The 10,852-nt window shown below is 43.4% G+C and overlaps 1 protein-coding gene across 1 annotated transcript in view; it reads right to left on the reverse strand.

Moving 5' to 3' along the window:
- The window catches only part of Asb4 (ankyrin repeat and SOCS box containing 4), a 55,661-nt gene extending 45,028 nt beyond the window's left edge, over nt 1–10,633 (reverse strand). The window contains exon 1 of the mRNA XM_051151964.1: nt 10,564–10,633. Within this exon, the coding sequence (XP_051007921.1) occupies nt 10,564–10,612 (49 nt within the window). The 5' untranslated portion in view covers nt 10,613–10,633. The remainder of the gene's footprint in view (nt 1–10,563) is intronic.
- Nucleotides 10,634–10,852: the final 219 nt, after the last annotated feature.

Here is a 10,852-nt window from a genome sequence, read left to right on the forward strand (position 1 = left end):
CACCAGCCCCTAAGAACGATTCCCAGACTTGTAAGAAGCAAATGACCCAATGAATAAAATGCGCTTTGTACAGGACAAGCACTACCAAAAGGGTTGTCCTGGTCTCCAAGATCACAGAACACCATGACTCTCCTGAAAAAGATAGGTAGTCTTAATTGTCAAGGATGATGAGAAAGGGGCTCCAGATAATGTCCTTGGCTTTTGTGCTTCAAATATTCAAGACACAAATTTCAAAAGTGTTTCTCTTCACTATGCTTTGAAATACTCACTGGGCATAGTATCTTGAACGTTGGCAGAGGTTGGTATTATTTTACAAAGGCAGGAAGCCTTGCTTTGGGTTGCTGAAAAACCAAGGAAGCACCTTTAGAGCCCAGACTTGTCCACTAACAGGGGGCAGGTTCCTCCTTCCGCCAGCTGGGGGCGCTAGAAGAACTTCTTAGCCTCTACCAGCTCTCGAGTTCAACGCATTTCTAGGGTCTAAATTACAAACTGGAAGCCTGTGTGTTTCTCATAAAAGTCTATTAACCGGTTCCCACAAATGACTGAAATGGTTGTTTTGTAAACGGCAGGATCTGAAGTCCCACTCGCGCGCCTTTTCTCTTAGAACTCTCTGTTTGTGGACTGGCGGTCCTCTGTCTGTTCGGAACACTGAAGTGATCACTTAGCTGAGGCCGCCTGCTTCCCGGAACTGGTACCAAGATCATCTGCCTTTCATACCAGGGCACTCAAACTGCATTTGTAACTAATTTCCTTGAGCGTTTCCGGAGGCTCTTGGTTCCTGGCATAAAGCTATATTTTCCCTCCAAACCCCATCTTTAATGGATGATGGATGTCAGACTAGCTAGATTGACATAAGCAATAACCAAGCATTGGACCACCTGAATTTTTCCTCCACCTAAACTTTGACGGACTATACATTTAATGTCATCTTTGACTGTGAAAGGCTGGGGTTCTTGAGACAAAGCATGCCTGAGCCCGCAGTGGGGGCATCAGCTGTGTGCGGGGTCTCCTAGCAACTGCCCTTCCAGCCTCGTTTAAACACTAGCACTGGCTTGTATTTCCACCCTTACACCGGCACACACTTCACAAAATCAACTCATGGGAATAATTCGCCATAATTTTGTCTCAATCAGAACACTGACCCCACAATTGTACTCCAGGCGGCGTTTGCATTCTCTCTTTACTTCTGACAAATTTTTGAAGCCAGAAAATAGCTAAGGAAGAAAATTGCCCTTCTTTTTCATGTGGTTTTTAAAGAAATCGGACTGGCTTCTAAGCTGCCTTTTCTAAGATCCCAGGACGCCCTTTTGCACCCAGAGCTCAAGAAACCAAGAAGCTCTTTGCCAGTTGCAAAGGTCCATCAATTTGACTTTACATTTTGAGAGGATACTTTACGTATTTCTCTAAATATCATGTAAAATCTGCAATGTTGCAGGGGGGGGGTGTTTGTTTGTTTGTTTTTGAGTGGGTCATGCAAATGAAGCTGGGAGGTTGGGGGAAGGGTGGAGCGAAGGGAGGCATATTTTCTGTCTACTTAGACATAATCTTGCTATAGAACGGCTGGCTTCGAGCTGAAAAAAACAGTTTGATTCAAACCTTGTCCATTAGGAAAGTACAGAGCCCACACATCATGTGCTTGTTGTTTGTTTGTTTGTTTGTTTGTTTGTTCGAACATGGTAATTACTAAGAAGAGCCCAGTTTCACTTCTTTATGAGTTTTCAGCAGCACAACATTCCTCCTTCCACGTCTCATTTTGTTCTCGATACTGCAGCTGATTGACATGTGTCCTGAAAAAAGAGGCAGCTACACAAATATGCAGGGTAAAAGCACTCTGCCGGCTTTAAAGTGGGTGCATTTATGAGGACCTTCCAAGTTTATATGATCAGGGATCGATTTTGCACGACTTGGTATGATATGGTAACCAGATAATTGCATCAAAGATGAGTCCAGAGTTCGTCCCTTGGCAAGTAGTGCAAGAACTCATCTTTCTAAAGGATTCCACAGATAGAGCTTCAAGCCCCAAAGCCCCTTTCAAAGCCACAGACAATTCCTCTGGAGGGAACCAGGCCGCATGATGGCAGTATTCCTTGAAAAATGAACCTGGAACGCCAGCTGCAATCTCTCTCCAAAAGGGGGAAAAATGAGCCAATGCAGATAAAAAACATGGTCTACATTAAACCACAAATGCAGATAAAAATATTTTAATCCATACGAACCATATCTTTGCTGATCAAATTTTCCTTCAAGAATGAATTTCTCTTCTGAAATTTCACCACAGATTTGCTACAGAATAGTTTCAAGATGTTTGTCTAACAAATACATTAAAATTAAAGTAATTAAGCCTTGCGGAGGAGGAGGGGGGGAGCTGTCTAATCATTGTCTACTCGTATGTCGTTGGCATTAAGAAGTGTGCTGTAAGCACACTAGGTGTGTTTTCTATATGTCTTTAGATATTTTCCAGACTTGCTGTCTTGTAAGTCTGCTTTGGGCTGTGGGAAAGCAAAACAAGCTGCTTCTCATGCTCAGAATTTTCCTCGTAGGTTGATAATATCCCCCATAACACCAGAGCGAGATTTCCTGAGTCCCTTCTAAAGAGGCGTGAAGCCACAGACGGAGGTTAAAACAGCAGCTACTGTCAGTCAAGGCCCCCAGGCAAGACTGTGAAATCAAAGATTTGTCTGGTTTCCCTGCCCTGGCCCTGTCTAATGTCTATAGCTGGCCCTCGATAGCTCCAGGGTATGAAAGAGCCAGTGCCTGTTCTCCAGATATTCCCCGTGTTTCTCCATTCCTCCTGGGCGGGTTTCTTTTTTAAACATGACTATGGGTTTTCTATAAAAGTCAAAAGGATGTCCATCGGTTACCTGCAAAGGCGGGCTTAAGAACTAACACAAGAGCATAGCAAATCACCTTGGCGGAAGCCTATCCAAATGATGGCTGGCTTGGCTGGCAGCCCTGACTGAGTTGTTTCTGTGTGCTATTGGGATCCACAAGGCAGGATCCAAAGGACAGTAAGACATGGCCAGGATCTCAATGCTTAGAGGCAAACCAAAGAAAGCACAAAACAACTTAAAAAATGGAAGTGTGATCTACAGAAATCTGAACCATAAGAGGTGGGGAGATGGGGCATTATAGAAGGGGGAAGAGGCTAGATGAAGGATGCCTGTGTTTCCAGAGATGCTCATCCTCTTCAAGACTCTTTCTAGCCTTCACAGGGATGCCATGATGTCTTCCCCTCACACACTAAGGGGAAGTGTGTGATCCACCTTCACAAAAATACATTAGTTAGTTAATTAACAATCAACAGGGGAAGTGGAAGATCGCATTGAAGACAGGATAAATACTGTAGTTGCATCCAGCTAGAGTACCCCCTACTGCCAACCACGTGAAATGGGGCATCAGTGCCTCCTCTGTCTTGTCCCTTTATGTGTAAAGTCTGTATCAGGTGGGCACAGTGAGGGACTGTGTAAGGAATGAGTCCTTAGCGATAATGTATGACCACACACTGTCCTATTGACAGCCTGCCTTACAATAGGTAGTTCTCAAGTGTTGATGTGAAGGTACTGGGACGGTGTCCACCAGGCCATCCCTGATTGAGTCTGGTACCTATACCTTGTTAAATGTCAATGTTGCTGGTCCAGAAACCCACACTTGATGTTCATAGACTCCACAGAGTGTTATAGAGCTATCCTGGGGAATAGTCCATGTTGCAGAAAGCCAACCCCAAGAATCATTTATAGAAGTGCCTTCTGAGCCCCACCTTCTTTATCATTTCTATAGTTCAGCGAGTGGCCACCAACTTCATGTTGCTGTTCTTTATCTTAGCCAAATGCCTCTGACATAAAACCATTTTACTGCTGAAAATACAGTGTCCTCGATGACACATGAATCAAGTTTTAAAAATTTGTTCGTTACCATTACAGACTTTATCAGCTCTAAATGGTACATTCAGCTCAGCAGGCCCAATCTGTTATTGATGTTTAGAATAACTTGAAGTGTTTAAACAAATAAGCATATGTAATAGATTGTCCTGCATGAACGCTCCAGCACTAGGGAGTCTCAGACAGAAACATCATCGATAGAATTCAAGGCTAGTCTGGACTACATACATTACCCAGGAAAAGCCTGGCCTACATAGTGAGACTGCCTCAAAAGCTAAATAATTCAAGTGGCAGTGGCTCATGCCTTTAATCCTAGCACTCAGGATGCAGAGGCAGGCAGATCTCTGAGTTGGAGGCCAGACTGGTCTACAGAGTGAGTTCCAGGAAAGCCAAGGCTATATAGAGAAACCCTGTCTCGAAAAACCAAACCAAACCAACCAACAAATAAATGATAAATAATGTTTAAAACACATACCAGGACAAAGACAAGAAAAAAGAATGATAATAAATAAGATATCTGGTTATCCCATTTGGTAAGCTTGTTCCTTTGGGGAAAAAAATCAAATCGGTGGAGTTACTAAGTTCTGTAGCTCATGTATACAATAATTTAGTCTTTAGGCACACAAATGGAAATACAAATAACTAAGAGATATTAGTAATGACATAATGTTGCTTGTATCATTATTAGATTAATTGCCAAGCAAAGGAGAGATGAAAGCTGGCACCTGTATGCACTTGGGAGCTTACAAGGGTCAAGACACTGTATCAGTTTGACCACATGAGCTGTTGTCTGGCCATATCCATTATGAGTATGTCTAACTTTTAATAAATAGCACCCATAAACATCGTACTTGCATAAAAGGACAAGACTCATATGTTAAAGCTGGAAAACATCTTGAAGATAATTTATGGCTTCATTTTTTCAGCTCAGGAAAGTAAAGTCTGAAGGTTAGGAAATGCATTCAGTGCCATCCACTTTCTCCCTTCCACGCTGCTCCCAGCAGCAGCCAGTGCCTGCCTTCCTCTGGTTCCCACACCATTCCCAGGCAGACTGCAGTGCTGTTTGCTTACACCAGGCCTGGAGTCTCTCCCCCATTGTTCCCCATCTGTTGGCTCTGTCTAGCCAACAATGACTGCAAATGCCTCAAAAACAGAAGCGGCTTCTTCATCCCTTTCCTGAATTCCCTATGGATACATTAAGAAGTTGATTATTCTATTTACTTTTTTTTTTTTAAGTGGGAGGGGCCTCCCACATTACAAAAGCGTTCACAATAGCATCTGTATTCTATAGGCTCTTTCAGGTTGCCAAAGCAAGGAAGCCCAATCGGGCTTCCCTCATTAATGGGGGCTTATTGTGAGGACAAACGGGATGACGGCTCTGCAGCTGCACACCCAGCCTGGCCCCACCAGGAACTCATCAGCGCTTGTTATTGTCCGGGATAAACCTGTAGCTCCCGCAGCCAGGCAGCTGCTCTCCTGACTTAGCCGCTTACCCTCTCTCTGTGCTGCCCACCCTTCACCTTTAAGACAGAGATCATAATGATATGTACCTCATTGAGCCGTGGTGAGGATTAGCTAAACCGACATGTGTAAAGAAAGCCCTTACAAGAGTGTCTGGGGGGGCACAGTAAATGCTGGAGGACGTTAGCCATCATGATTAATTCAGTGTACCCGGGCCGCTCACTTTGAATGTGGAGGCTCTGATTCTCCTGGCTTACAGAAAGGTGCAAAACTCTCAGTCTTCTCTGAGAACTTGGCCTTCCCTTCCCCCTCCCCCACCACAGAGTTTCTGCTCACTGGTGTCATTGCTGGGCTGGCGCGGACACTGTGCCCACTACCTCTCACTTCAGAGAGAGCCGAACTGCGGCAGCGAGTGACTCCAGGCAAACTGCCCACCTGCGAGCTGTCATTTATCCTCGTGCCAAGTTTCTGAGGAAACCAAGCGCTTATCAGCGTGGTTTCTTGTACTGTGACAGTGTTGTTTTCTCTACAAGTTTTGGTAAATCTTGACTTTACTACGGGCATGCCTAAATTATGCAAACACTGCCGGATTAGAAGTGTGAGCTGCAGAGCGGGGAGGGGGGGGGGTGAGGGGGTGGGGGTGGGGGACAAAACTGAAGGTTTGTGCATGGTCCTGAGTTATTCGGCAGAGTGTTGCATGGGGCCAGCTGTAAATCTAACTGAGGTTAACTGTGTTTTATCATTCTGCAAAAGGCTCCCTCTGTGGTTAACACTGCTGTTGAAGTCAAAGCTCTTCCTGAGCCTTTTACCTCGAGGCTGTGCACATGGACTCTGGCAGAGAGCATCATTAAAACCCCTATTAGCGAGTGCGGACTGCTTTCTCCTGTGAGGAAAAGTATTACATTGCAGCAAAATGCAAATCGACTCCCGGCCAACCGCAGATTCATAGCTTCGCAGTTCGGAAGGAAGGAATGACAAGGAAACAGAACCCTGTTCTTCTTGCAGCATCTGTGGGCTGCCCAGCATCTCCAACAACACTGGCTGCATCATTGGTGGAACATGCTGGAAAATGAAAATGGACTGTCCCTGGTTCAAAGAATTAAGACTTTCAAGGTGGCAACAGCAAGTCATTAATCTGAGTGTTGGGTTGTTCTCAGCACAGGGCTCTGTGCACCTTCCCAGGCTCTCTGTATCACAGAGCAATGGTACTTTCCATTGTGGCTTTGACACATTCTGTCACAGATATAAACGTCATGGACCTAATTCCCTCAGCCCTGGGGAGAACCCAGAGACTGCTAAGTGTCACATAACTTACGACTGACCCCAGCATACCTGCTTTCTGGGGAAGTTTTCATCTACCCTCCAGTTCTTGTGCTGCATGTTGGGTAAGAAACAGAATGTTCTAGAACTCAGGAGCACAGGCTCAAGAATACTGTGCAGCCTTCGTGGCTTCAGTTTCTCATCTATAAAAATGTGGTCCCTGTCTCATAAAGCAGACCACGTCAACATAGTTAAAACACCCAGAACTGACCCCGGTACACATGAATACTCCAAAATCAGCAACCACTACTCACCTGCCATCCATGCCTCCGCTGCAATCATCTTTACTATTTTTTTTTCCCCTAACACAAGGTTCTCTGAACTCCTTGAGGTTCTCTGGGTAGGATACTTCTCTGCTGAAGCAGAAGTCTGCTGAGCTAGGATCTCAACACGTAAACATGTAAACATTCACCATTATTCCCAAACAAGTTCTAAGGTACGCAGGGTCATGAGCTAATCTTGGCTATGAACACCTGTAACTCCAGCACTTGAGAGGCAGAGGTAGGAGGATCTCTGTAGGTTCCAAACAAGCCTGGTCTACATAGTGAGTTCTAGGACAGCTAGGGCTGCATAGAGAGACCTTGTCTAAAATAATAATAATAATAATAATAATAATAATAATAATAATAATAATAATAATAATAATAATAATAATAGAGGAGGAGGGGGAGAAGAAGGAGGGAAGGAAAGAGAGAGAGAGAGAAAAAAAAAGCAAAATAGATAGGTTCACTCAAGGTGTCAGGAGAAAAGCTTACATTCCTCCCAGAGGTATCACTGCTCCATTTTAAGTCCAGTAGGACCTTGGTTGTGCATTTCAATTTCAAATATGCCTGGAGACTGGGCATATGAAAAAGACCTGCTCATCTTTCTCCTCTTTCTTATGAGTTAGAAAAGCAAGCAGAAATTCACACTGTTTTGCAAAGGAGAGTCTATATATTTTTTTTAAAGTGGGACAATAACTTTGTCCCTGATGCTCTGACAAGCTAGAGCTGATGCAACACCATGCCTGACTTCTGTGGAACAAGCAGAGCAATTGAAGGGACCGTGTGCTTCCTTTTGCCCTTATAGACCACAGTGAACAACGTGGAACCTTCCTCAGCCACAGGCTACCAGAGGTCGAAAGGATGCGCACACAGACAACACTAGGAAGTGAGCCAAGGAGGAAAGGCTCTATGGTATGATCTAGGCCGTATCCAAAACCATACCAAGGATGCTGAAAATGCAAACCTGAATAAAATGAGTTAAATCTTAAATAAATAACCCTAAGAGCTAAGCTTATTTTGTAAAGAGGCTGCCTCCTTGGCAATTAAAAAGAATTTTCAACAAAATATGCAAGTATCTTTCCTAATATGGAAAAGGAGAAATGCACCCTTGAGTTTCAAGTAAATTAGTAGATGGAGTAGGGCCTTGGAAATCCTATTTCCTAGGTGATGGCCCAGCATTGCCAGCTTTTCTTTTCCTATTCAGTCACACAGCTGGAAGGCCTGTCCAAACAGCAAGCAGGGCGGCCTGTCACAGCAACCTCACATGTAGTCACTGGTTAAGGGTCTCCTGGTTAAGGGACTGAGGTAGGTTTCTGTTGTCTCTGGTTTACTGGTTCAAGAAAACACCACTGCACAATGTTTTTGAATGCAGGGCTTGTAACAAGTGTTCATTCTTTTTGTTAAAGGTGTTATTTAAAAACCTGCATTTTTTGGCTTATATCTGTGGATTTTAGAAGTGTCTTAAAAATAAACATAAAAGTTCTCATAGCAACATAAAGATGGAAAAAGCTAATTTCCTCCAATGGCCAGCCCTTCACATGCTTTGTATTCTGAAAGGTTATTTTCTTCTTTTCAAATTGGTACCAGAATGAAAAAGCAATCTCTATTTAAATTTTTATATTCTGTTTCCTTTGTTATTCAGGAAATTGTGTGTGCCCAGGCATCTAGTAGTTACATTACACCTATGAGAAAACTAGAACAAATAGTCAGAGATTGCAGAGCTGTGATTTGGGAGAGTGTGTTAAAACTAAAAAATAAATAAATAAAACTTTTTCCAGGAAGAAGCTCTATGCAGAGTATTAGGATGGGCTACTTCATTCAGAATCTGTTGCCATGGTGACCGACCTGGGAGCCTTGTGAGCGCCATACAGGAGGCATGTGTGGTAATTATATAAGTTGAAGTGCTGTTGAATAACCCCAGGAAGGCAGGACTACCACAGTGCAATTTCTCAGAAACCACTATTTTAAAATTCATACATCATAATGTCCTCTTCTTTTATATGGAAATCCACCATTTAGGTATTTTTTCATACAGAAATCTGATAAGACTGACATAATGGGAAGTAAAACTTACTAAATTCTAAGCATCCGAAGTGTATCAAGTGAGCCATGTTACATACTGGTGAATTTATTTCCATAGATTCTAGGGGAGTTTGCATGAGCAATGAACCGGCTAAAATCCTATACTGTTTCTCATAATTAGCCATGTGTGACTGAGTCCTTTTCTTTAATATGTAAAGAAAATGTAGTGAGCATAAAAGTCTAAGTAAACAACTAATTTGGCATAATACACCAATGCTACTTTTTAACTAAGTAAGCAAGCTAAAACCAGACACAATCATCTCAGTCAGGGGCATCAAGAGTTGATGGTTGGAAGTCAGACCAGGCTACAGGAGGTCCTGTCTCAAAACAAACAAACAAACAAACACACACACACACACACACACACACACACACACACACAAAGTGAGCTAAATTGAAGGATAAAGTTCAACCACATTTTCCAACAGAAGACTCTATTTCAAATGAGGAATTCCTCACACAAATCGTCTCATTTCTTTCCACTTTTACCATTTTCTATAGTCACGTGTAGATCACGGGTGGCATTTACAAGGAGTAGATGGCTACTTAACACACAGGAAATTGTTTCTGGTGATGATGAAGGTTCTCATTCCTCCAGTCAACAAATGGCCAATGAATGAAGAAACAAGGCAGATCTTGGCCATGCCTTTTTCCTCTACAAGCCTCCATCTTCATAACCTGAGGATCTCTCCCTCTCTAAGAACTTACCATTCGAGAACTCACAAGAGAACACCATATAGGCATTGGTCACTCCTACTCTGACCTTGACCCAAGGAAATGACTGCTTAGTACTGGCCAGATCCAAACACCACTCTGGGTATTCAACTTAGAGCATAGCGGTGCTGTATGGAAGGCTTGGATTTCCCAAGTCATATGTGACGAGACAGACAATAGAACCGAGAACATTCTGCTCCACATACAGGGGCTGGTGTGTTGCTTCCTACTGCCCAAACCTACTCAAGATCTGTAAGCAATCGTCCTACAGAGGAGTTAGTTTCTGTGATGATAGAAGAATGGCAAGAGGCTAGGGAGATGTTAAAATGTTTGTCACACAAGCACAAGGACCTGAGTTCAATTCCAGAACACGCATTGAAAAGGAAAAAAACTTTGGCAAGGCATGTCACCGCTGAGGAGGCAGGGTTAGGCAGGTCCTGGATTTTGCTTTCAAGCTGCATAGTTTAACTGGGGAGTTTTTGACAGGTAAGAGAATTCAAAAATGCAAGGACAATGCCTGAAGAACGACAACAGAGACAACAGAGATTGGCCTCTGGCCTCCACACTAAACCCATGTACATGTAGACGCAACTATAAACACGCATGAAACCCTCGCCCCCACACAAGAAAATATCTATGAAACATGATTACATGGCAAATTGAAATGCCAAGGGCTCTGATTCTCTAACGTTATTAGAGAACTCTGAAATGAGAGTAACAGAAGACTCTCTTTGAACCGACCTAAATGGTGACTCCCAGCATCCTCTATAGGCAATGGGAGGCGGCAAGTGGACAGCACTCATCGCAAGGACAGTAGTGGAAATGGGACTTGGACATCCACTTACCTCTCATCAGAATCCATTTGTGCCTCGACTTATTCAAGTGATTAACCATGGCTCTGGGTCTGATCAATTGGATTCTGTACAAAATTAAATGCCAGTTAAAAATAATCATTGCTGCGAGCACTTAAAAAGAGCCCTGACTTAGTGCAGGCTCTCTTCATTAACCTGAGTGCTTTTCCTGCTACTCTGAAAGCTTTCCCTTCCTGTACTTGAAGATGGGGCTGATAATGATGTTCTCATTCAGGTATCCACATTTATTGATGAAAAGACCATGCTGGACACACGCTCCCTC

Source organism: Acomys russatus, chromosome 10, assembly GCF_903995435.1.
Source record: "Acomys russatus chromosome 10, mAcoRus1.1, whole genome shotgun sequence".
NCBI classification, from domain to species: Eukaryota; Metazoa; Chordata; class Mammalia; order Rodentia; family Muridae; genus Acomys; species Acomys russatus.